The following is a 27,720-nucleotide window of genomic DNA, read 5'->3' on the forward strand; positions in this document are numbered from 1 at the left end:
TTTGTGGTCAATATATGTAAATCCATACTTTACATATTCGGGGTCGTACTTGTGCTTCGACATATTTGTTGCTATAATTAAATGAAATTTCACGTGTCAAACGCTATGGTTGTCACTCGCGCATTTCAAAATAAAAGTCTGGTATAAGCACAATAAGTTAAAAATTAAACGTTTGTTGTTGTTGTTTTTAACCACACACTCTGCAACCCACTGAAAATGTTCCTGCGACCAACTGTTGGGTCGCGACCCACCAGTTGAGTAACACTGATATACAGTACAGTAGTCACCAACTGATTTGTAAAAGCATCCTAAACTACAGCTCTGTTCATAAGTTTACATACACCTTGCATAAAGTGTCAATTATTCATCATTTTAACTAAATAAGAGAATTCCTGAACACTGAATGTTATTTTGATTTTTAGTATTGTCATGAATATGATATTTCAACTAAGAGATGTTCACAAAACAGATAGTAACTAAATGGATCAAACATTATCCAATTCAAAAATGTATATATGCTTCAATCATAACTTTATATCATGAGCATACACTTCCTATCTTCTACATACAGTGTATTAAGTAATGTATTGGAGAAAATAATTACATGACAAACAAACTAACTAATAAATGAAATTATTCATGGTAGTAAACTAGTTTTTGCTAAATTGAACTGAATATCAGTTTAACAGACTAATTACCTGCACTTTATTACCTGATGCAGAGGATTTTAGGCTCAGATTGATGGACCCGGAACCAAATGACCTGCACATCAAACCACATTATTATTGCAATTTATAACACCAAGAATACTTTAAGACACACTTAGTATCTCTAAATCATGGTGACATACAGTTACTAATACAGTTATAAACCTCTAACTGAATTACTCACGAGCCCTGAGATGCGCCTGTTTTAATGTCACCAATGGTCACACAGACATCGTCGTCACTGTCTGAGTCACTGTCCTTTGAGGAGGGAAAAACAAAATGGTTGTTTTGTGAATGTCAAATGACTTCACTACATTATAAAGATTAAGGAAATAAACACCATTTCAAAATGTGTTTGGCTTAAGTTAGTACCTGGTAACACACTCCATTGACACCATCCACATCCCCAATCAGAGCACTGCAGAAGAGAGATATGGGTTTGTAATTGATATGTCAGATTAGACAATGATGCAAGTCATTAAATTAAAAATAAAGAGAAAAAAAAGTGACAAGAGGAAATAGATTAATTAGATTTAACAAATTAACACAAATGAGTTCAATAGTATACAATTTTTTTCAATACACTGGGTAAAACAAAATGGTGGGAGCATTTTTGTAGTGCACGGTTTCAAAAAAATAAAAATAAAAAATACACAATTCATTTTTAGAAAATATAAAAACAAATATGGGACAATAAAAAATTAGATGAGGGAGATTTAAAACAACAAAATGATTTAGCCAAGGAAATGATTTTTAATATATAAAGGTGTTTTAAAGCATCAAATACTGTATGCATTTCATACACTATACAAACATTGAGTTATTTATTTAATCCAATGGTTGAGCTAAAATATTTGATGTTTTGTTGGGTTATTTTAACCTTTGTTGGGTTATTTATTAATAACTTAAACAGTTGGGTAATTTTTTTTTATTTCAACAAATTTTAAGTGACACAGAACAACTCCATTAATAAGTGTGCACAATGTTGTTTTTGTATTATACTGTAATGTTTATTATGGTGGCTTAAGAAAGCCAACATACAGTTAGGTTCAAATAAACCTTCGTCTTCTTCTTCTTCTGAGACTAATTACTATATGCTTCTCCTCGTAGACCTTTCAAGCAACAAACACCAAACTAACTCCAGACCTTTAAACTGGTCTGACTCAGGTTGCTATTTCTTCCAACTGATGCGTCTGGCGGTTTTCCAAAAACTGACCCGGAACATTTGGAAAAGTCCTATTGACTTAAAGAGCCCATATTATACATGTAATATGGTCATATCCTGGTTGTAATGGTCTCCAACAACAGTCTAATATGAATGCAAGGTCAAAAAACACTTTCATGGTCTTATAATCTGCATTTATTTTTACCTAATTATCCCAGCGACTCCTGTATGAATCGTCCAGTGATTCATTTGTTCCCAAACCCCTCCTTAGCGCGAAGCTAATCTGCGCTGATTGGACCAATGACAGTCTGTTGCGATTGGTCGACTGCCTTCAGTGAGAGAGTGAAATGCCCAACAGCTAATCAGCAATATAAAAGTAATCACAGTTCATACACGCTCGATAGTGTAGGCGTGGATTTTAGCTGCCAGTGGGTCAATGTAAATACAGACTATGGACTTGAAAATACAGACGACTAACTATTTTATTGAGCAAAAACTCCAAAAACAGTTGAGGAGATCTCCTAGCTTGTCTCACTCTGCTCTTTTCAAAGACACACACACACATATTGCACACACACACACGCACACACACGCGCACACACACGCACACACACGCACGCACACACACACACACACACACACACACCTCCAGACGACAGCGCGCGCACACACACACGCACACACAGACAGACACACACACTACTCCTCCTCCTCCACGGAGCTCCGTAAACAAAGCAGCACGCGTCGCGTTTTAAACGTGGCTTTGCACCCGATATGAGAATAAAGCGAGTTAACCTCATACAGTACACGCGGTTACAAGTAACAAATCCCAACTAAATACATTTGCAAGCTAGAGTAAACGAGGCAACTTTAAATCGCACGTACTTGAGAAATGGAGGAAGAAACCCATCCTGACGTCCATCATTAAGTTACTCTTTACTGATCCTTCCTTTAACAAACGCCGATGAAGTATTCTTTGTAGCATGTAGTTTCCAGAAGTTTCCTGTAGTTTCCAACTGCTTGGCTATAATGCTGAGGTTTCATCTTTGGGTAGAGACTCAATAATATCCATCTGCAGTGTGACTTCAATTGACCGGCATGTTTGTGTGTGTGTGTGTTTGTGTGTGTGTGTGTGTGTGTGTCTGGGTTTCTATGTCAGAGGGCGGGACCGCAGGTTTGAAATCTCCCGGGTTTGCGCGTGCATGTAAATAACTTGGTTTCGTTCGTACGTCATGGCGAAACACCTAATGACTCGGTATCAAGTAGGCTTGGGCGGTATTTCGGTATTATGGTATACCGCGGGATCTAAAAATAGCAACGGTGTCAGTTTCAATACCGTTATACCGTCATAAAATATTAAATATCCTTTATTTAATGCCTACAAAAACGTATGTGTGGTTGTCATCACGGGACAGTGTGGAGGAGAGAGAGAGAGGGAGGGGGAGAGGTGACGTGACGTGTCGCGCTTCAAAGTGTCCTGCAGTTTGGCAGTTTAGACTGAACAGAAGGGATACGTGGTTAATATGAACGAGAGGTCTGCATTAGAGCTGAAGATCTTTGCCCAAACCCGGTGAGACCCGAAAAAATCCAAATCCCTGCATTAAAATCCATCCCTGCAAAGGTGAAACAAATGATGATGAAGTAGTAAAAAAAGCGAATTATTAAGGCGGTCAAGCCAGTCACTAGCTCAGAAAGAGCGCATTCCAGCCGCAGGTATTTCGCGGTCGCTCATACACTGCGTATTACGGTAGAGCCCTAAACCGCAAGCTGACAGGTAAAAAGACGAGGCCTCTCGCTACAGTGAAACAAACTGCTGTCATGGAAAATTAAATGGATGTTCCTGACTGGTAGAAGATGAACAAACAATCCAACCCAAAACTTGCAAAATCAGCCAGATCAGAACTCTGCATCTCGGCCTGTAGCAGCAGGAAAGGGTGTTCAGCTGCTGGACCCCGTGAGCGCAGGACTGCATGCGCTAAAGCCTGTGGATTTAATAATGTTCCTCCACAAACACACGTAGCCTAATCTTGGTGAGTAAAGGGTTTTTCAATTATAAATAAATATTAATTAAACCATATAATCATAATGTAGACAGAGTATACAGGCTAATGGTGGCCTTATTCTTTTAATATTCAGCTTCACCGCCGCCTTAATGCCAGATTGTGAAGAGAAGTTGAGAAACAAACCTTGCAGAGCCTTTATCTTAATTTCGTTATTGCCAAAATACCCGTCATCATTTAGAGTTTATTTTAATTTGATTTGTAAAGAAAGATTTTTTTTTCATTGGTGTGTTGGCCAATTTAAAGGCTAAGTGCATGTACCTAGACCTATAGAGTGCTGATATGTTACGATGTTACAGAGGACTTACTTTATTTCTTTGTTCCAACTTTCAAGTGGCACATAGCCTAGTCTACGTTTGTTACATATAAATGATGTTAAAACATATAAATGACTCATTCTTGAAAAAATGCAATAGAGCTGTGTGCATGAGCACATTTGAATAATGTGGGGCTGTAAATGGGTTCGGGCTTTATAAAGCTGTCAATCAAACTGTACCTGTCGGACTCGGGACCTATCGGGTATAATTTTTATGGCCCGATTACAGCTCTGCATTCCCGCTGCAGTACCACGGGAGCCGGCCAGATTTCTTATGGTGTGGGAGTAAATTTCTGAATAAATCGCGGGAGAGATGTGTGTGTGTGTGTGTGTGTGTGTGTGTGTGTGTGTGTGTGTATGTGTGTGTGTGTGTGAGAGAGAGAGAGGGAGAGAGGTGCTGTGCGTCGCTTCTCTCTCTCTGACCGCGAGCCTAAGGTCGCATACAAGGTATTCCGTTTCTGAATGGTTTAGGCTCAAGCCAACAGTTTGGTGACGCTGTCTGACCCTTACGTCATAATTTTTTTATTACGCCGGTAATACCGGAAACCGGGGTAAAATATGGAGGCGGTTTGACGGTATCAAAATTTGGATACCGCCCAAGCCTAGTATCAAGGCGACTCGTTTAAAGCACTATGAGTCGACTCTTTTATAGATGAATCAACAGTTTTAAACACTGTACACTAACAGATTTAAGCCTTAGCTGGATACTTCACTTCACTTAGAGCTGTGTTACAAACTACATGGAAGGGCATTTTGGAAAAACCCATAAAATGGGCTCTTTAACATTGGACTAAACTCATTTAACTCAGACTACCAATCTTTTAACTTACTAGCCACACCATAGCAACCACTTATGGCACTCTAACTGTCCCATAGACTTCCATTGTAAAAATTGCCGTTGACTTTACATTGGACATACCAACAACATGCCAATTCATGCTAACAATATACTGATCCATACTAGAAACATACTAACGACATACAAACATACTAGCAATATACTGATTCATACTAACAACATACCAATCCATTCAAGAAACATACTAACAAACATACTAATCATACTAGAAACAAAATTAGCAGCCACCTAAGCAACAACCTAGAACACCATAGCAATTGCCTAGCAACACCTCAGAATAACATCTTAGTAACCGTCTAGAAACAACCAACTGTAGCAATGCCTTAGCATTCACCTAGCAACACCTTGGCAACTGCCCAGCAACCAATCAGAACACCCTAGCAACCACCTAGCAACACCTCAGCAACGGCCAAGAAAAACCTTAGCAACCACCTAAGAAAACCTTAGCATCACCCTAACAACTGCCTAGCAACCACTCAGAATGCCTTAGCAACCACCAAGCAACACCTAAGCAAACACCTAGCAACGCCTTAGTAACCACCTAGCAACACTTTAGCAACTGCCAAGCAACGCCTTAGCAACCACTCAGAACACCCTAGCAACCACCTAGCAACATCTTAGCAACCACTCTGAACACCCTATCAACCACTCAGAACACCTTAACCAGTCAAAACACCTTTGCAACCGCCCAACAACCACTCAGAACACCCTAGCAACGCCTTTGCAACCATTCAGAACACACTAGCAACCACTTAGCAACAGCTTAGCAACTCAGAACCCCCAATCAATCGCCTAGAAAGAAACATGCCAATCCATACTAGAAACATGCAACCTATATGTACTTATCTATGTATGCCAACTGTTTTAAACTTCTTAAAAACTACTTCAGTTATTTAAACTTTAAAACTACTTCAAACTCTCAGACTAGGCTTTCTCAAGCCACCATAAAGTTTGTCTACAAACTTTACTTTGAGTTTAAGATTAAGCTCAAGTTTATTATTATTATTTTTTAATCAAATTACCTCTCCATGTGGTGTTTTTTCTATCTGTTTCACCCGCACTCTTAATTATTGATGATACAAACGTGCACTTTGTAGCCGATTTATATTAAATGGATAAAAACGCTGTGTCTGGAACTTAAAATGTAGTGGAAATACGGCATTTTCAATGTTTTTGAAAACTGCATGTAATTTATTTACACAGCCATAATTATAAAATTAATAGTAGTACTAGTGATAGTAGCAATAGTAATACCGGAATGGAAAAAAATAACATTTAATCAAAATAACCCAACACATTGGGTTCAATTTTATACCCCAATGCATTGGGTTAAAAATAATCCATAGTTGTGAAGGTGCTATAATAATCTATGCTGGGGTATTTTTAACCCAACTATTTTAACCGAGCACAGGTTTACATAAACTCAATAGATCACAAAACATCACACATTTTCATATATTAAAATAAGAGCTATGCATTTGGTGTATTAAAGAAAATCAAGTATTTCTTTTTTTCAGTCTATTTAAGCCTCTCAAAGTACTTCCTTGTTGGTAAATACTAATTTAAGTGTCATCTGAGGTCAGGTGTTTACTGCGCAGAAGAGACTTCATTTTATTTTGGATGAACAGACTTTCTTTCAGCTGTCCGATTTAATCACATGCACTAATTGATGCTACAGAACAATAAAAAAGCTTTTACACTCAGCAAATATATACACGTCCAATGAGGAGGATCAATTTACAAGCGCATCTTTAGCTGCAGGCCTACATTAGTGTAAGTGAGGCCTATATCACTGCATCCTCATCAGGCTTATTTAAGGCCAATGCAACGTGAGGGAAAATTCTCGCTTGGGTTTGAGTTTTACTCCACGAAGCTAATGAAGGTGAAGCAATCCAACCGATAAAAAACGCTGCGCTGACTCCAAGAAACAGCTAACACTGGGCCGGAAAGCAGAGGGATAAAACAATGGCTAATATCACATATTATTCCTATTCTAGTGAACACATAAAGCAGCTTACGTGAGTTTTATGGAAAAAAAGAAAGAATATTTTAGTTACACTTTATATTGATAGTCTGTTTGTTGAATTTAAGTTACATTGCAACTAACTATCATTAGATTATAAGTCTGTTAGGTTGGGGTTAGGGTTAGTGTAAACATGTACTTGCAAAGTTTCTTATAGTCTGTTAAATGTCTGTTGAAGGAGCAGTATCAACAGATATTAAGCAAACAGTCTACTAATACTCAATTAGACCATCAAGTAAACTGTTACCAATATTTTCTATGCCTAAAAAAGCTTCTTCAAAATATTCCTTTTTTTTTTTTTTATCTTTCTACATGCCTTAATTATCATTGTTGTTAAGAATGACTTTGGGGTTGTTGAATTGACATTTATTTGTTGTAGTTAAACATCCAATTATGCAGATTAACCATTGTTACCACTGTTTTGATATCACTTAAAAAAATGTTGTGTTATAAATTTAACCCAATAATAACCAGTTGGGTTACATTTTTTGTGCTTTGTTGGTTTATTTTTTAACCTTTATTGGGTTATTTATTTATTCAACCAGTTGGGTTAAAAAATTAGAATTTAACAGTCACCTGATTTTACCGATCAAAAAACTGTATTATGCGTACGTAATGTTGTTTTTGCGTTATAAAGTTTAAGCTATAATGCAATATATATATATATATATATATATATATATATATATATATATATATATATACATATATATATACACATATATATACATATATATATATATACATATACATATATATATATATATATATATATATATATATATATATATATATTTTTTTTTTTTTTTTTTTTTTTTAAACCAATTTACTCCTCCGTGTCCTGTTTTTTTATATTTTTTTCACCAGCAAACTCAATTATTGATGATACTAATGCACGCTTTAAAATGGGAAGTTAATTTCTTAATAAAACAATGTAATTGTAAAAAAGGGTAATTAAACAATGTTAAAGCAAAAGAAAGCAGGTGAAAACCAGTGTGCGATAATAAAAGGCTGATCACACGCACTTGGTTAATTAGGCCAAATTATAATCAGTTAAAAAAATTTGTGGTTAAAGCAAAAGCAACCGGTGCTGCTTACAAAAAGACGAATCTGGAGCTCTTGAAAGCAGCAAGACTGTGGGTGCATGATCATAACTTTTTGCCTTGTATTTAAAAGAGAACCGATCACATTAGTTACGTTTCTATTCACAGTTGCTTCACGTAAGAAAATGGGAAAACACACATTTTAAATAGTCAAGCTCATCAGATGTCAGTGCAGGTGATCATCCTCTTATTTGGTATTCACCTGCTTTCTTTTGCTCATGCGAATACAATTATTTTTATTCATGATTTTTATCATTTTTGTAGTGCTGCTTCTCGATCTTATATTCGGATATGCATGCATATTGGGCCATCCCCATTGTCAAATCCTGCTTTTAAGAAAACTACCATTTAAAAATCATTTTCAACCAGCCAAAGTGGCTAGTGTGAGAGGCTGTCTAACCTACCACAGCTGAAATCTACCAGCACTTGGCGGGTTGGCAGGTGTTAATGTCAGGCCCTACATGTATACGTATTATGTATTTATAAAAATTACATTTGCTCAAGATACAGGAAGTACTTTTTAAATATGTTATTGTGTTTTTTATGTTGTTTGTTTTTATATTAAGATTTTTGGGACAGCCTCCAACATGTCTGTATTCCCCAAAGATAAGAATATTTTTTTTACCTGTTTATTAAACTTAATAGAAAGTATATAAATGGAATAGAAAAAAAAGCACAATAACCGTACAGGAAAATAGAAACTATCAATAACTAAAATAAAAAATAATGTTCCCTTTACCCCATAAACAAAATGAAAATATAATAAATACAAAAAATTTTTAATAAAATAATGATTTTATGTTTTTTTCAAAAAACATAAACATGATTATTTTAAAACGTTATAATAAATCATGCAAAAAAGATAATAGTAACAATTTTTTTAGCTTATTGCAATTTGATTAACAATGGATTTACAACAGATTCGATGATTACACTATGGTGGCAAATGTTACAAAATCATGTTTTAACAGCAATAACAAAAATTTTGTTTTTTTTCTAGTTAAGTGTTAGTCAGTTTTCATAAGGTTGCAAATTAAAGCTACATATAAATTATTACTGTATTTGTGACCTGTCTTTATGCTCAATTCAAACTTATGCTAGAAAACCACGAAGTCAAACTAGCTACTCATTTTGTATTTTAGAAGAAATCCAGGAAAAACAACTTCCAGAAAAAAAATGGGTGAGAAGAGGAATAAAACAATGGTTGATTTTCCTTCTCATTTCTACTCCAGTGAGCAATAGAGAGCAGCTTATACTGTATCAGCTCTGTGCACAACACATTCAATGCTAAATTTAACAAGCGTCCAAAGAGTTCCATCAGACACGCATGGCTTAATCCGCTTCCATAGTATTTTTGCCAAAAAAAAAGGATGCGTCACATGCGCAAGCCATGGTCATTACTAAGCGGTGAAACAGGCATTAAATGTACACGCTTCATTTGTACAGAGCTACATGCCCTAACAGGAAATAAATGTGTCAGCCTCTCTTGCTCTGAGTCGACACATCATTAGATTTTGTAAACTCTCATTTCAAATGCAAAAGCGGTCGGGGCTAAAGTGACCTGAAAGTTACTGACATTGCCAGGAGCTGAAAATCCTAAAACAGCAGAGTTTAAATGTTTGTCTGTGTGTCTGTGTGTGTGTGAGATAGAATTGAAGGATCTATTAGTAAATGCTGATGAAGCACATTTGTATATGCAAATTAAATGTCCGGAAAAACTGCTGAAAAAAGTTATTTGTAAAGATTAATAAATCAACTGGCTAATAAAAGCTACAAAAGGTGTCAACATAATACTGCAAGAATTAATCCAAAGTTAGTTCATACCTGCATATCTATTCAATCAGATTCATCTAGATAAAAATCCAGGGGCCATATTCACAAAATCTTCCAAACAACATTCTTAAAGGTCCTGTGAAGTATTTTGAAATGTGCAAATTTTAATCAATGTTTGACAATAGTATCTGGATGCAGCCTTTATGATGCAGGCTGAGATTGCATCACTCAGCGATGCAATGTCAGACCCAATGCACTCAATGGAGTGAGTGACGTCACTGTGGCGGGTAGGGGTGGAGTTAGGCGAGCACATTAAAAAGCATTGGATGCAGCTCAGATTGCACTGCACCGAGTCTGCAGCCAGACCCCTCTCATGTTTGACGTGATCTTAAAGGTAACATGAAGAGAGGGCGAGACATTCTGTATAATAGCCCATTCCTTAAAAAAAAAAAAAACAGCCATTAGTGTTGTGTTTTTATCATAGCTTTGCCAGTCAGGGTGATTAAGCTCAAGCGCATCAAATGAAAAGAGTCTTGAAGGGGGGCGGGATATGTCAAATACTAGAGAAAAATTCAATATTTTCATTTTAATACTAAAAGTCATTGATCCATGTGGAAGTGTCTAACTTATAGATATCCTTAAAACTAATATATTGATACTAACATCTAAAAAACTTATTATAAATTCACAGGACCTTTGATTGATAGTTTATTTGTATTTCAAAATTGTTTATATTAAAGACAGGGTCTTTAATAATAACTATTTACAATACATGTGACTGTGTGAATGCATATTATTACAGTAATCTGCAGGTAATGCAGAGTGAAAAGACCACTTTTATAGTGTTTTCCATCAGAGCTGACTAGTAAGACTTCAGCTATAGCTATTATTTATTTAATCCAACAACACTAAAGACACTTGCTTGAGCACACTTACCTGAAAACTTCCTTCTCAGTTGTCTCCTCTTCCTCAAAATTGTCATCTTTTCAAATAAAAAAATAAAAATTAACATTCGTACATCTCTCAACTATTGTCTTGCGTTGCATTATATGCTTTTTTTTTTAGCAGCATTGGTCATAAAATAATTTTTAATGGGTCATCACAACATTTCAAACTGTGATTTGAAGCAAAAAAATTACATGAAAATATGACTAAAAAGATTATAAGTAATAGAATGTGAAAGAGGGGGAAGTTACAGTTTCCCTGCAAAATATTCAATGAAATAAAAAATAGAGATATAAAACACATTTTTATATATATATTAAAATAAATTTGTTAGTTGTTCTAAAATAGTCTGTTTCGATTTTGTTTACTACTCATAAAAATATATTTAAATGTTTGAGAGTGTAGAGCGAATGACACAAATCCACCATTTGCAGTCATTCACGAGAGTGGGAAGAGCTTAATGGTGGACATTTTGGACATCACCATTGATAACATATTTTCAAATAAATTCCACTGTTAAAAACATTTAATTAATATAGATTTAGGTTTAACAAATACATACTATATACAATGGATAGCCCACGACAGGTCAATCTTTAAAGGCAAATATTGTAGGAAATCACTTTCAAAATATTTTTACTTCCAGAACTTGATTGATGCATTCTCTAACTACAGAAATTAGATACTTATAGTCTTAATGTATCATGTTACAAAGGCACTGTTTAGAAGATACATAGTAACCACTGATATATTTTATGTTGTAGGGCTGTAATAAAGACCCATTGCTTCGCATTACAAGCTGGGTAAGTTATCTTTTAGCTGTTTTGGTAACAACTTAACTCTAATCAAACTATTTTGTAAAGTTTCAAATAATTTTATTTACAAAAGAAACACAACTAAAATGTACTTGCTTAACTACATTGTTAACGGATTTAATGTAAAAAAGTGTATTTCGAATAGATAATAGTTCCTTTATTTGCCTAAAATGCTTTGAATTTAACAATGAATCGATTTTAAAACCTGATATATTAAAACGTCTTCAGTTGTATTGATTGCCCCCCCCCCCCTATATGCCCTCTGTAGTAACATTGAGTAACATTTAACAAACAAATAACACGTTAACAAAAATAATACACACGTCTGAAACGAGCTGTCTAAATCAGCTGTACTAATGTAGCAGCCCTCTCTTAACATATGTTGTGTTATGTTAGGTGTGTGCAAATGTATCAATGCCATATGCTGCCACTAAGGGGGTGATTTGAAAGTAAATGTTATGAAACGCGTGCAGCTGAATAAATAACGGTCTCTGCTGTCAACATAGGGTCAGGTCACAAATGCTTTTAATTTGGTAGATGCTGGTCAAGTGATTATTGATCTCACCACGAGGGCGTTTTATTCTCGTTGCTGAATCAATTCACACAAGTTTTCAAAGTTTAATCATCAATGTGTTTATTTCTCACCTCCATAAAGCCAGTCCGTCTCCTCATCAGCGCTCTCATCAGCTGTTTTCTCTACCTCTTTCGTAGACATGATCACCTCCGGGAATTTGAACTTTGTTTTTAGACCAGAGGCTAAGTTTAACTCAGTGATTCAGCGAGTTCGACAAGTTACGTTTATGTGGTGTGGTGAAAGTTTTAGGGTTTACCGTCACAGCTGTCACAGTGACACGCCGCGTGCTGCTCTAGCAGGTGCGCGTTACCAGAGAGACACATCGCACTGCACGTGCACGTGTGCTCTGCGGGGCGCGCAGGAAGTTCCAACATCAACACAAATTAAAGGCTACAAAATTATATTCCAATAAAAAGCCCCTTCTGTGAAAGCTACATTGAAACTTCCCCCCTCTTTTGGTCTTGCCAATTTATCCTGCCGAGAATTTCTGGAAGCCTTAAAGGAATTAATAAATGCTTGTTTGTTTGTTTATTTATTCAATTATTTGTCTATATCTTTAATTTTAGATCTTGACTTTTATTTTTATTTTTTTTACAATAGATAATAATTCGTTTCATTCTCTCAAGGAGCATAAGCTGAGCACAGAGTGTGGACAGAGCTCTTTATTTATTTATTTATTTATTTATTTATTCATTCATTCATTCATTCATTCATTCATTCATTTGTTTGTTTATTTATTTATTTATTTATTTATTAACGTTTACATTTTAAAATACATGTATTTGTTTATTTATTTAGATTTGAATGAACATTTATTCACCCATATTATGTTTACTCAACACATATTTTGTTTAAATTTAAAACATTTTTTTAAATTAATTTTAGGTCACTGATAAATCTCAATTATTTCTATGTTTGCAACATTTCGAAAATGAACATATCTGAATTCAGGTAGGCATAAAAAGTCAGTTATGTTAAATCAAATAGCCTACTTAGATGAAGAATTATATTATTGGGATATTAATAAAACGGAATATAAAATTTTTATTCATAAATAAATAAATAAATTAATAAATATATATATATATATATATATATATATATATATATATATATATATATATATATATATATATATATATATATATATATATATATATATATATATATTCATATATAAAATATATACACATCTGTCTGTTTTGTTTTTAATTATATAAAAACTATATATTTTGTATGTTCTAAAATAACGTAGATATATTTAAAAATATATAGATATATAATCATAGAGTAATCGATTTTTAAAAATTGCTACGTATGCAATAAGTATACCTACATGTTTAATATACAACATTGTAAGTCTCAAAAATGAAAACAAATAAACAGCTGATACAATGACGCAATATTATCGCGACGCCTCTGCGCCACGTCACCTTCGAGAGACTCACATGGGTTTGTTTTGAGTGGTGTCTGTTTGACAGTTGCTCTGTTTTATCGCTTCTTAAGATTTAAAAACGCCGACATTAGCGGAAATATGTTGCCCGCAGATGGTCTCGTGTGTTTCCCCGGTCAGACGTGGGAGAAGGTGCTGTCAAAGGTAAAAAAGGCTGTTGTTTTCATGGATGACCGGTGCTCGGAGAGTCTCCACTGGAACGGAGGAGCTGCGCTACTATTCGAGGCTGGAGCTCGAAACATCAAGCAGTTCTCGAGCTTTGAAGCGGGTGCACAGAATGAACCCAAAGCTGTGTTTGTGGTCAGCACTGTGTTAAAAGGTAGAACCGCAGACATTATAAAGGACATCATTTCCCTCAGCCACTTCCAGTACTGTGTGGTTTTCACGACTGTTCCTCACTCTATTCACCTGCTTGCTAATAATGTGAACGCTGATCTGGAGGGGAACCCGGTGTTTGAGCAGTTCGAGGAGAAACTATGTGAATGGATGGGTGATATGAACTACACTGCTGAGGTCATGCACGCTCCCGTGGTCTTCGCCCCTTTGACAGAGCACCTCCATCTTTTACCTGCCTTCTCTAATCTCTTTCCTTTACTGGACGTTGATCTTGAGTCCATCAATGAGAAGAGGCCGGAGAAGAAGAGATTTGGGAGTCTGATGGACATGGATGTGCATTCTCTGCCACCTGGGCTGCAGATTCAGATTAAAACTCTTGCATTGACCCTCAATGGCCTGTTTGAGTTCATCAGTACCCGTGAGGAGAGCTTTTCGGTGGGTCCGATGAGCCGTCTGATCGCAACCGAGCTGGCCAATCTTCCACAAGCCAAAAACAGGAGGAAGACGGCCCCTAATAAAGCATCAGTAGTGTTTGTGGACAGAACTCTTGATCTTACAGGTGCAGTCCAATCTGTCTGAATATTAAGTCATTAGTAGTTAAACAGATAGTTCACCCATACACTCGTCATCATTTACTCATCCTTCACTTGTTCCATACATTTAAGAGTTTCTTTCTCTTAAATGTATGGAACACTTTGGTTGAACACACAAAAATATATTTTGAAAAAGATATTTTAAAGAATGCTGAAAACCTGTAACCATTGACTTCCATCGCATGCACTTGTCCTTTTATAGAAGTCAATAGTTACAGGTTTTCAGCATTCTTTAAAATATATTTTTGTGTGATCAACAGAAGAAAGACATTTAGAAAGTTTTGGAAACACCCAAGGAAGTGTAAATAGTGAATTAATAAAACTTTTCACAAGGCACAGATAAAAAAGACAAAAGATCATGCTTATAGGCACATGTGCAGATATACATGTATGCATTCATTCATTCATTCATTCATTTTCTTTTCGGCTTAGTCCTTTTATTAACCTGCGGTCGCCACAGTGGAATGAACCGGCAACTTATCCAGCATATACTTTGTGCAGCAGATGCCCTTCCTGCTGCAACCCATCACTGGGAAACATCCATACACCCTCATTCACACTCATACACTACGGTCAATTTTTGGCTTACCCAATACACCTATAACAAATGCGTGAGACGATCGTGCTACCCACTGCGCCACCGCGTCACCCCAAATATATATATATTATTACCTATTTAGTAAAATACATTTTTATGAAAGCAAAACAGTAAAATCTTTAAGCTGTTTCAAGCACCTTAATTTTTCAAAATCGAAGCACTTTTCAAACCTTGAAAACACTACACCAAAATTCAAGCATTTTTAATGATTCCAGGCAACTGTACGAACCCTGTCTTTAGTATTTTGCAGCTACTTATATATATTTTCAGCATTAATCTACAAATTTTGTGATGATTTATTGTCAAATCGTATAGCATTATTTGTTTCAACTTCTGTGTTTTGCTAAGAAAATACTGAGAAATAATAATAAAAATAACAGGTAAAATTTTTATATATATATTTTTTTTTTATCTCAAGAACAATTGGACTCTCAAAATCCTGGAGGGATTGCACTAGAGTCAGATCCATTTTTTTCATATACATTTCAGGTCATTTCAGATTAATGGAAAGAGAACACACTATGTGAGAAAAAAAGACATTTAAGTGTATTTATTTGGGTCAAAATGTTAAAATAAAATAATTGTTGACTCATACGTTTGTATTAGGGTTTACAGAAAACGCCTATTAAAATGTATTTCGTTGTTAGAACGAGTCTCCATCTTACAAAGTTATATCATGGTGTTTATGCACAACTTGTTATGCTACGGCCTTTAAAATAACTATTTCCTTTTTCTCTGATTCTTCAAACTAGGAGCTGTTGGCCACCATGGGGACAATCTTGCTGAAAAAATTCTATCAGTTTTGCCACAGTTGCCTGGTCATGTGACAGATGTTCAGGTGGACATGCTGGAGCTCACACATCTGAAACCGACAACTGATACGAAGGGCATCTTGGCACCAGGCTGCTTAGCACAGAATCAGTAAGAACATTTACATGTTTACAGGATGCAAATAAGGAGTAATAAGGTTTGCTAAAGCTCACATGAAAATTATTCAGAAAAAACAAAACAAAAAAAAAAGGTTAATATCATACAAAACAGCAGACAAACATGTTCACACAGTGGTACATTGTGATAAGTTTAATCAATAAAGAATTTATTTATTTATTTACACACATAAAAATATTATTTTTTATACAATATAAACTAATTACATGTTTGTTTGTAATTCTACTAAAATTATTTACACAAATCTTGGGTTTATTTGATGTCACAAATTACAAATGTTTTGTTTAATTTTATTTTACTTTCATATTAAAAGTTATATCATGAATGTTTATAATAATAAGTATATCACTTCATGTCACATTAAAAACATATACTGTACTTAAGGTAAGAGGCAGTTAAATGGCTAATATTACTTCAAATTTATCATTAAAATTGTTTATTTTAAAACAAGGATATCATGTCATGTCACCTGCTAATATATAATGTACAAGTAAACAGTCTGTATTCAATAATTAAAAACTGTAAATATTACTGCGAATAAATAATTAAACCTAACTTGTTAAAAAATGTATATTACTTCATGTCACCTTTAAATATATACTGTATATAACAAGAAAAGAAGTCAGTATTTACAATTTAAAATATAAAATGTTAGTGCAAAAAAAAAATAAAATGAACAAATGATTTCACTTAGGGGCGACGCAGTGGCGCATTAGGTAGTGCTGTCGCCTCACAGCAAGAAGGTCGCTGGTTCGAGCCTCGGCTGGGTTAGTTTGTCGTTTCTGTTTGGAGTTTGTATGTTCTCCCCGTGTTCGTATGGTTTTCATCCGGGTGCTCCAGTTTCCCCCACAGTCCCAAGACCTGTGCTATATTTAAATTGGGTAAGCTAAATTATCAGTATAGGTGTTTCCCAGTGATGGGTTGCAGCTGGAAGGGCATCCGCTGCATAAAACATATCCTGGATAAGTAGGCAGTTCATTCCTCTGTGGTGAACCCTGATTAATAAAGAGAGTAAGCCGAATAGAAAATGAATGGAGATCACTGTGTTGCCTCAATATTACAATCAGTCAGTTAGTCAAAATTATAAATAAAGATAAAAAAATACAAATGAGAAGCAAGAGGGCAAAGAATTTTGGGTTTTCTGTTTAGTTTTGCAGATAACAATCTTTCCCAATTTTTTTTTGTTTAATATTTATTAAGGACACAATAGAAAACAGCAGCTGCTTTTACATCTTCAGATTTCTTTTATCCACATTGTTAGTTTTGTCATCACTGTTGGGGAATGTTCTTACTGTATTAGGTTTAGACCAAAAACCTCAGTGCTGGTAGAGGTTCAGAAAAATCTATTTCATAATCACGTTCATTTTCAGAGTCTGTGTGTTCACAGACAGAAAGAAAAAAAACATAAAAAACCATGACACTCAGTTCCCCACATGTTGGCACGGGAACAATGCCCAGCCAAGTATTTATAATGGAGAACCACCATTACTTTGGTCATCATAAATGTGTGTATTTGAATAACTAAATGGGTTTTCTGGAGTTTTTGCCGATGTCATTTCCTACGGGGTGGGTTGTGGTAATGAATGACCCCAAATTTCTGCTGTTCTGTATGATATTGTCATGCTTCTCAATTGTTTTAACACATTTTGTGAACTCACTCACTGTCTAAATGGAAAATGGTGTTTTTCCTAAATGAACCCAGTCATGCTATTTGGATGGGGATTTTTTTTGCTTAAATGTTTTGCACTTTTGTACTTTGATTGAACTCATGAAGTCATGAGTGAAAACATCAACAGTTATAAATTTTTGCATAATTGACACCATATAACCTTTCTGGCAGATGATTTTTTATGTTTTTTTGTGGTGGTGGATTGTCATAGATTGATATAGTTTTCTCTTGATACAAGATTGCAAAGAGTATCAACTAAACCTACTTCATCTGGAAGTCAAATGGCATCAGTATGGAAACCCAAACGCTGTTTACAACCCATTAGGTCTAAACCACATGTTAGACGTGAGGGTTTGTTACAAGAGGAACTTGTTTCATATGTCTGTTTTCCTTCCAGATCCCATCAGGCAGAACAGCACATTTGCCTGTAGAAAGAATTCAGTTTTGATTGCATTTATGGGATATTCTGTAATAACCCCACTTTGAGCAATCTCAATAAATAAACTCCACACACACAAATATTAGTGCTGTTTGCTCAAATTACTTCTTTAAAATAAGCTGAAACAACGTTTTTTTTTTTTGGCGGAACAACATAATTGTTTTATGTTCAATTAACTTTAAATTGTAAAAACCTTTAAGTTGAATAACTGATTTGTTTAAGGATGACATAAAGAGATTGTGTGAAACCAAGCATTTTTTACAGTGTATTACATTTGGTGCCACTGTAAGATTGATCTCCATTTTGGCCCTCCATTGTGTCTGTTGATCATCTCAAAAAAAAAAAAAATAAATAAAATAAAAAATACTAATACTACTAATACTTCCCTTCTTAGACTTTACAGACCTGAAACTTGCCTATAGCACTTATTCATTGTTGCTCTTAGTTGTGTAAATTGCTTCCTTGTCCTCATTTGTAAGTCGCTTTGGATAAAAGCGTCTGCTAAATGACTAAATGTAAATGTAAATGTAAATCTCAGCCTTATTCAGTCCCCGTTGATGGAAATAATTAAAACACTTTTTTTTGTTAACCTGTATGCACAAATACACACCAAATGTCAAGGCCACATCCCTTTACTACCATTACTGGTTACAGTAGCACCACAGTGCTGAGTACAAACACACTCTTGAGACCTCCATGTAAATATACAAGCGCTCACTGTTAGCCAGATGCTGCAGAGACTCAATGGGACAACTTTCAATGCCCCGGTGTAAATTATTGTCTATATGAGTGTAGATAGATGAGTCTGACACATCCGAGGTACTTCTTTGTTGTCTTGCTCTGATTTAGCAGTCACTCTGCATATGTACTGATTTAAGATCTGTCCTGATGATGAATATTGAATCACCTTTTGCATATCGGAAGTATATTTTGGTTTTCAGTTTAGAGGTCTTGATGCCACTTGATGTGTGTATAAGTGCATATTCAACTTGATTTAGAAATGTTTTCCATAGTGTTTTGCTTCAAAGTGGCAATCCCCCCCCCTCTTTTTAGCTTTTGATTTTTCCTTGAGGGCCTCTTGTAATGTTAGCCTCTTAAAGCAATCAGAATTTAGTTTTTACACCATTTTCTTGACCTTTCCTGAATCTTTTTGCTTTTCAAAACATGAATTAGTCAACACAAAACCACTGAAGAGATTTCTTCCTTTAAATGAGATGTGTGTTGTAAGCATATGCAAATGTTGGCCTTATGTGGACATGCTTTCTTCTTGGGCAATCATGTGCTTGACTGCAGCAGCATAAGCACAGGAAAATGTCCGACAGGCTTGGCACATTTCTCTGAAGGACTATAAAAAATATTCACTGATCCTAAATAAGCCTGAAGGTGCTTTCAAATGCTGAGATAAGATGCTGTCTCCCTGACGGTCTAAGATTTATTCAGTACTATATATACTGTATATAAGCCACCCCATATGCGGAGTCCATAATCCATGGAGGTATTAAAGGTTATTACAGTCGAAAAATTACTATAGAGTAGCCACAGATATAATTTGATCTTGTTTTGAGTATTCATTCATTCATTCATTCATTCATTTATTCATTAATTTTCCTTTAACTTAGTCCCTGATTTATCAGAAGTCGCGACAGTGCAATGAACTGCCAACTACTCTACCATATGTTCCGTGAAGTAGATGATAACCCCCAGTGCATAAACACCCATACACTCATTCACACACACTCACACACTACTGCCAATCGAGTTTATTCGATTCAATTATATCACATGTCTTTGGACTGTGGAGAAAATCAGAGCAGTGTGAATTAAATATTTATTTATGAACCAAATGTTTCTTCAGTGTTTTAAAGGGTCACGAAACACCCAAACGCATTTTTTCAGATGTTGACAGTCATATATATGTCTCATGTTGATAAAACACTATTAGGACACATATATTTAGCTATAAAGTGAAAATAGTTTAGAGCAAATTCTTTCTTTTAGTTCATAACATTTTTTTAAAGCAACGTCACAGCGATGGGGTCATTGTGTAAATTCGTTAAGATTGTGTTGATCATAGAGATTAGCTGTCTGTATCGGTACAAAGAAACATCGAGTTTTCAGCACATCTGTTTATTAATTCATGAGAAAGACTTGCTTTGAACCAATCAGCGTGCTCTATTGTGAACGAAATGCAACTACATTAACATGCAGGATATAAGTTTGAAGACTCTTTTTACCTGTTACAGTGTTCAGAGAGACGCCATGTTGTGTTGCCAACCATAATTCAAACAAGTAGTAGAACTATTGTTTGGAGACATTGTCAGTGTTGTGTTTATAAATGTTCCGCAACAAAGTTTTTGTTTCCGTTTTCCTGCAATGAGAGCACATCTCGTGTATGGATCCACATGTGTGGATTACAGTGGTCTGCCAACATGCGACATAAATATGTTTGTAAGGAACATTTTTTACCTAAGAGCTTTTGAATCTGAAAATGGTGAAATCCTGATTTACCACTCGTCTTCTTTTAAAAAAAGTCCCTGCTCTAGTTCATGTTGATTGTCCTGTCTTTACGGGTTTGTTAAGTGTGCGATCAATGTTTTTTGTTTATGTTTATTCAGATGGAAAAGTTAGTTAGTATCATCAGCAGTACTCTTTCAGTTTTTAAAGACCTTAGTAGAAATGATTTAGTTACTAAGTTTAAAGTAATATCACTACAATATTATGAACTGAAAATCCTCCACTTCCACACAGCTCTCAGATTCGCTGTAAATGCTGCTCTCCGAATCACTGTCTATCTCCCCTGCATCTGTGTTTGTGTTGCCGATGTGAAAATGAGCTGCTGTACACGTAATGAAACTGCCCTTTTTATGTAAACCCTTGCCTCTTTCGCCACTCCCACCCACCTAAATAGAGCTGGACGCACCCACTTTCCTGACTTTTTGCAAACTAGAGGTGTGAAAACAACCTGCTGAGACGGGGAAGTTTCAAGGCCCTTAAAAGATTGCCTGCTGAATATTTAGACTGACAGATGACACAAGTCTTTGCAAGAATAAAATGTTCTGATATCAGTTGGCATTAGTTTTTTTTTTTTTCATGAGCTAAGTCTATAATATTATCAGTAATTTATTTGATTTTAATTTGGGACTTTGGTCTTAGCTTGAGAAAGCCTAGATTGAAATTTTGATTCAGTTTTAAAAGTTGAAAGTTTTAGGCAGAATTAGTTTGAAACAGTTTAAAACAGTTTTTAATTTAACTATAAAAAAATTAAACTTCCCACACAGATATGACTGGTGTTCTGTTTGGTTGCGATGGTAATGCTAGCTATGATGCCTCTGGTGGTTACCAAAATAGTAAAGATTTGCCAAGTGGGTTCTTTTATGCCTAGTAGGGTGTTATAGGGAATTATTATGGTGTTTTGTGTGGTTTCTAGGGTATTCTGGGTGGTTACTATGGTATTTTGTGGGGTTGTGAAGGCATTATACTACAGTACAATGCAAGATATATATCATGTGTGTTTTTAGACTGTTTGCTTGTTCAGTGAGGGCTGTGTTGAGATGTTAGATTTAGTCTTGTAATGTTGTTTTCAATTATCTCTTAGTATTTGTGTAGGCGTGTGTGCTAATTACCTCAGCATGTGCTCATTCTGTCATTCTGTCATGACGTGATCTGCACATTAACCGAGCTATGAATGTTTGCTCATGAATGAATGATTTTGTGTTGCTGCAAGTAGTTTTAGTATTCCCTAGGATGTCATGTTCCGTGTTTTTCACCTCCCTTATGTTTCTAATTTAAATTTCAGGGTAAAAGCACATTCATTTTGCCCACTCACTCTGTATCTAGACCGGTTCCCTTCTTTTCCAGTCTCTGTTTTATTCTCTGTTGGAGCTCCGGGACTCAGTGGAGGAGAACCGGTCCAGTTCCACTCAGTCAAATCCGTTCAATGTGAGCGTGGGGATTTCTAGCTTTAGCTCAGCAGGGAAGCGAGTCACAAGCCTACGGTTTGTTTAGCTGAGTCTAGACAGGCTCCAGGCAAATATCGACTCTTTTGATGTATTCTGACAGGGCCCAGCTGATCCTCAAGAGAGCAACTCTACTCCCTGGACTCTTAATGTCCTTAAACATCTCTCGAGACTGTTGTATAATGCCAACTAAGTCATTCATTTCTGACCGAGTTTTGCTAGCCCAGTGTTCTGGGTCATGGAATAAGCACACATATCAGATGGATCATCCAAACACACAGTTTAATGCTTTCTTTCATTCCTCTACTTCTCAGAAAGGCTTCTATAGGTTACACTTTAAGAAGACAGAGTAATCTGACAGTAGTCTGACTAAATAATCTGATATTTTCAGTGCTTTTCTGAAGAACTGCAGAATCAGTCATTCTTAAAAGAGTTATTTTGTTTAAGGTTATAACTTTTGCTTCCAATTGCAACCTTTACTTCTGAGAGTTTTAGCTTTTTACTAGAATGTTCTAGGTGTTTGTTTACTTGCAAAAATCAATGTAGACTACTTATTGTGTACATGTCTCTTTGATATTCTGACTTCAAGGAAAGTCCATTGTATTGTTTTATTACCCTGCAGGTAATTACTAAAAGCTTTTATAAAGAAAAAGCAAGTAATAACACTCCTCAAAAAACTGTACTGTTTGTAGCATCATTATGTACTTTTTGAAGTAGGGTGCTGAGTTTGTTGACTCTCTACCAACAGTAACTGTTTGCAAGACTGCAGAAATTTGCTTACTGTACAGTATTTATATTCATTTTACTTGTGTCCAGCTGAAATGAACTAATTTCAGGAAAACAGCAACTGATTTTATTCATGTCCACACCAATCATGATTACAGTCTATTGACTCAGCAGTTCTTGTATAATACTGTACCATGTTATGAGTTCGAAACATATTTGGTATTCACATCATCTCATCGCATGATGGAGCTTTGAGGTATTAAATGGTCAGTTTACCCAAAATTAAATTAATTGCTCACCCTCATGTCATTCTAAACCCAAATAAAGACAAATTAAGATATTTTACATGCAATTAGAGAGCTCCCTCATCCTCCAGAAACAGTCCCGAAACACTCAAGGTGCAGGGAGGAAACAAAAATATCGTCAAAACTTTCCATGTTGTTCAACTACATTCATATGAAGCTCCAAAAACACTAGTGTGTGAAAAAATTGTAAATGGTAATCTGTATATTTTCTTCCATGTCAGGTCATCAGTGTGCACATTTACTATAGGCAGTATGGCATAATGTGCACAAATGTGTTCATGGAGCTTCATATATTACATTTGACAGTTTTGACAATATTTTTGGTTGCTTTTTCTGGATCTTGAATGTCTTATTGACTGTTGCTGTCTATAGACTGATTTCACGTGGCCGTCATTTTAAAAGTGAAATCGAGGCAGCGGTGGGAAAAAAAACCCTGAAGTATCACCTGGAACATTGCAGAGGACTGCATTGTTTTATCGCTCACTGGGTTACATAGGTTGAAGCAGGGAAGGATCCCCATGGTGTTTACCTGGTTCCATTAACTAAAGCCTAGGATGACAATTAAGCGTATTATTAAGAGAGAGTGATTTTGTTTGAAGATTTAAATTTAAATAGTTTCAATTAAACTTAACTGAATTATATTAAAGTGATGCTTACACCATATCTGCATTTTGAAATCTTGAATACAGCTCAAGGTTTGTAGTCCACAGCATGTTGTTGCAATGTTTACAGTGCTGAGCCTATACTTCCAGGTTTCTTTCCACTGTAGCCTCGCTTTCGATTTTTAAAATGGCGGCTGCGTGAAATAAGCTCATGGAGGGTCAGAGAGCTCTCCTATTTCATCTAAAATAGCTTATTTTTGTGTTCTGAAGATGAATTAAAATTAATTACAGAACTTTCATTTTCAGGTGAACTAACCAGACATTTCATTTTTGAGCAGCACTGTCATATTTTAGACAAAACAGAGCATGCTTTTAGCAACAATCACTGAGCAATTTGCTGTAAAAGTGTCACTAAAAGTTTGATGAGTTAGATGAGATGCTCTCAACAGTCAAAATTTGACTTTTTAAATACAGAAATGTGTATCTATTTGGATTAATCTGCTCTTCTGCATGCTCATGGCTACGGTTTGCTGTCTTTACCTTACTGAATGAGTGAGCATTACTAATAAGGATGTTTGTCTTAGCAAACGGTACTAATAATACCGTTTCAAATTGGGTTTTAGAGACCCAACCCTGCGGGGCTGATATTGGCGTTGTTCTTGTCAGCTCAGGTGAATGTAATTGGCTGCAATGTGTTATTCCAACCCAGCTAAATCTATAGGCTCTGAAAAATATTTGTAAAAGGTTTTATTTTGGGATCCTAATTGTGGGCTTTCTGACTAATCTTACCTTCTTTATTGTATGGTGTTTCTCTTTGTAATTGTAGGCTCTGTTTCAGGGTCGCCAGATTTAGTGTTGTTATGGGTGGTCATTTCAGGCGCCTGTCTTGAGCACGACCAGCGCGGGCTGCTGATAGGAGACTTCCTTTTCCTCGCCAGTGAGAAACCTGGCTTTTAATAACAGTCTGCTTGTACACTGCGCCTATTCAGTTCTGGCTGCAGAAACGTCCAGTTCGCTCTGTGTTTTTTAGTGTGGTTGTGGGAGAAATGTGAGCGTCTTTGTAAAGAAAGCCATGTCTGGTGTTTTGGTAGGTTGGGTTTGATACTTCATAAGGATGTGAATTTATGTTCTTTAAAACGGCAGCATATGCAGTCTCTGGTGGGATGGATTGTGCTGTGTGTGAAATTTCGCTTATAGCGAATTTTAGGACTTCACGTTTGGTTAGCTAAAGGAGAAGTGTTTCACGCTTTGCTCGACTTCAACATCAACCAATCCATATAACTTTTTTATTTCCTCCTACAGTAATACAAATAGACAATTGCAATAGGCCAAGAATCTGTTTTTGGACTGGTAGACCATGTGTGTGTGTGTGGTCAGGTGTGTTCCAGTCAGCCTGGTGTAATAGGTTGTTCTTGGCACTGCGGTAGAGCTGTGGTGCTTTGATTTTGTGTGTGTGGGACTCCTCAACTTGCTTATGTTAGGGTGGATGACACACCCTCCAAACTTCTACCCTATGTTTTACAACTGTCTACCTAACTCTGTGCCCTGTCCAGCTAGCATTAAACCTTCATGGTGTAATAGAAAAGTGTGGTTGTGTGTGTATGCATAAGGGGAGAGAAATAGACCACACTGGACTGTGAGAAAAAGATACAAAATAATCAGCAAAGCAGAGGCGACACATATATCGCAGAGAGCTAAAAGGACAAGACTTTGTTGTTTGTCACGCATTTGGCATGCTTAGCAACAAGTACTTAAGTTTTTGTTTACATTGTTTACTATGCTAAATCCCTCCCACTAGTTTCCTGCATCTGATTGACAGCTGCATTGTTAAATCAGAATATGGCATCAAACACACTTCAGGCCCACACATGAATTCTGCATATAGCTTTTGGAATGTGTTTAAAGATTTAGTGATTTTCTTTTTTCCTCTTTCTCTCTGTCATCTCAACTTTGACTTTCATTTTCCATTTGGTCTTTTTGTCATCTCTCTCTCCTCCTTAGTTTTTACAGTATGTCTCCTGTCCTGCCTCAATTTATCGCCTTATTGCAGTCTCATTTTTACTTGTTGTTTATTTAACTTAATGTTGTTCATTGTCTCGTCTAGTCTCTTTAGATTTCTTCTCTGATCGGTTCAGTTCAGTTCAGTTCAGATGTCTTCTGTCCCCATGTTCTCATGTGGATTACCTTATATCTCATCATGTCTCATTTCATCTCTTTACATTTTTCTCATTATCTCCATCATCATCATCATCATCATCATCATCATCATCATCATCATCATCATCATTATCATTATTATTATTATTATTATTATTATTATTATTATTATTGCCCCAACTCCTTCAACTCAACTTCTTGTGGTGTCTCAGATTTTTTTACTCTCTCTCATTTCTTCTCTGCTTATTACAGTTTCTCATGTCTTTTCTCATATTTTATTTTTTCAGCTTCTCTTGGATGTCTTAATTTGTTTAATGATATCTCCTCTGGTCTCTTGAGATTTTTCCAGTCCTGTTCATCTTCTGTTTATCACTTCTCATTCTGTCCTCTTAACTCTCCATTTCTTGACTCATATTTTATGTAAGCAAATTTTCTTTCTTCTTTTTTCATTTCATCCACTCTTTGTTTCAGCTACTGTTTCATCTACCCTTTTCGTTTCATCTGTTTTTGCTCTTCTCCTTTCTCCTTTTATCTCTTCTCTTTTTTTCCTTTCATCTCCTCTTCTTGTTTCTTCTCTTTCTCTTCTCATTTCATCTCTTCTCTTTTCTCCTTTCTTCTCTTCTCTTTTCTCCTTTCATCTCTTCTCTTTTCTTGTTTCAACTTTTCTCGTTTCATCTCATCTCTTTTCTCATTTCATCTCTTCTCTTCTTGCTTTATCTCTCTTCTCCTCTTCTCGCTTCATCTCGTTTCTTCACAATTCATCTCTTGCCTTTTCGTTTCATCTCTTCTCTTCTCATTTCTTTTCTCTTCACATGTTATTTCATTTCCTATTTCATCTCTTCTCTTTCGCCTCTTCTCGTTTCTTCTCTTCTCATTTCATCTGGTTTCTTCTCATTTCATCTATTCTCTTTCATTTTTTCTCTTCTCTTTCGTCTTTTCTCTTCTTGTTTCTTTTTTTTCCCTTTATTTTGTTTTTTCTCATTTTATCTCTTCTCTTTCGTCCTTTCTCTTCTCGTTTCTTCTGTTCTCGTTTTATCTTTTTTCTTAGTTCATCTCTTCTCTTTCGTCTTTTCTTGTTTCTTCTCTTTTTATCTTGTTTCTTTTCATTTCATTCCTCTTTCGTTTTTTCTCTTCTCTTCTCTTCTCTTCTCTTCTCTTCTCTTCTCTTCTCTTCTCTTCTCATCTCTTTTCATCTCATCTCATCTCTTCTCATTTCATCTCTTCTCTTCTCATTTAATCTCTTCTTGTTTCATCTCATGTCTTCTCTTCTCTTCTCTTCTTATTTCATCTTGTTTCTTCTCTTCTCTTTTTATCTTGTTACTTGTCATTTTATCTCTTCTTTCTCCTCTTCTCTTCTCTTCTCTTCTCGTTTCACCTGTTCTCTTCTCGTTTAATTTCTTCTTGTTTCATCTCCTGTCTTCTCTTCTTTCTTATTTCATTTTGTTTCTTCTTGTTTCATCTCTTCTCGTTTTATCTCTTCTCTTTTCTTCTGTTCTATTTTCTTTCTTTTCTTTTTTCTCATGTCTTTTCTTCACTTTACTTTTCTTTTCTTCTCTTCTTCTATTTTTTTCTCTTTTTCTATTTTCTTCTCTTCATCA

General features: G+C 35.6%; 2 protein-coding genes and 1 long non-coding RNA gene across 15 annotated transcripts in view; 2 read left to right on the plus strand and 1 right to left on the minus strand.

Annotated features, from left to right (window-relative positions):
- The window catches only part of fip1l1a (FIP1 like 1a (S. cerevisiae)), a 56,715-nt gene extending 44,018 nt beyond the window's left edge, over window positions 1-12,697 (minus strand). For 4 of the 7 annotated variants that reach the window (XM_087298159.1, XM_087298158.1, XM_087298157.1 and 1 more), the window contains exons 1-6: window positions 12,597-12,697; window positions 12,412-12,502; window positions 10,943-10,988; window positions 1,080-1,125; window positions 892-965; window positions 713-762 (exon numbers count right to left, since the gene is read on the minus strand). In XM_087298159.1, coding sequence (XP_087154285.1) covers window positions 713-762; window positions 892-965; window positions 1,080-1,125; window positions 10,943-10,988; window positions 12,412-12,481 — 286 coding nt within the window. In that variant the 5' untranslated portion in view covers window positions 12,482-12,502; window positions 12,597-12,697. Of the gene's footprint in view, window positions 1-698; window positions 763-891; window positions 966-1,079; window positions 1,126-10,942; window positions 10,989-12,411 lie in introns of all 7 variants that reach the window. The other 3 variants (XM_087298161.1, XM_087298160.1, XM_087298162.1) reach the window with 2 other exon arrangements.
- LOC147839156 (uncharacterized) lies at window positions 1,575-7,528 on the plus strand. The gene is made up of 3 exons (XR_015518375.1): window positions 1,575-2,629; window positions 2,802-3,127; window positions 4,855-7,528. It is a non-coding gene; the product is annotated as an uncharacterized LOC147839156 (long non-coding RNA).
- Window positions 12,698-13,771: 1,074 nt separating the features above from the next.
- Window positions 13,772-27,720, plus strand: part of scfd2 (sec1 family domain containing 2) — a 267,076-nt gene continuing 253,127 nt past the window's right edge. For all 7 annotated transcript variants that reach the window (XR_015518043.1, XR_015518042.1, XR_015518041.1 and 4 more), the window contains 2 exon segments: window positions 13,772-14,688; window positions 16,073-16,241. Coding sequence is in view for 4 of the 7 variants with exons in the window: in XM_087297871.1 (XP_087153997.1) it covers window positions 13,875-14,688; window positions 16,073-16,241 (983 nt within the window). In the remaining 3 variants the exon portion in view is untranslated.

This window comes from Danio rerio, chromosome 20, assembly GCF_052040795.2.
Source record: "Danio rerio strain M-AB ecotype USA chromosome 20, GRCz13ab, whole genome shotgun sequence".
Taxonomy (NCBI): Eukaryota; Metazoa; Chordata; class Actinopteri; order Cypriniformes; family Danionidae; genus Danio; species Danio rerio.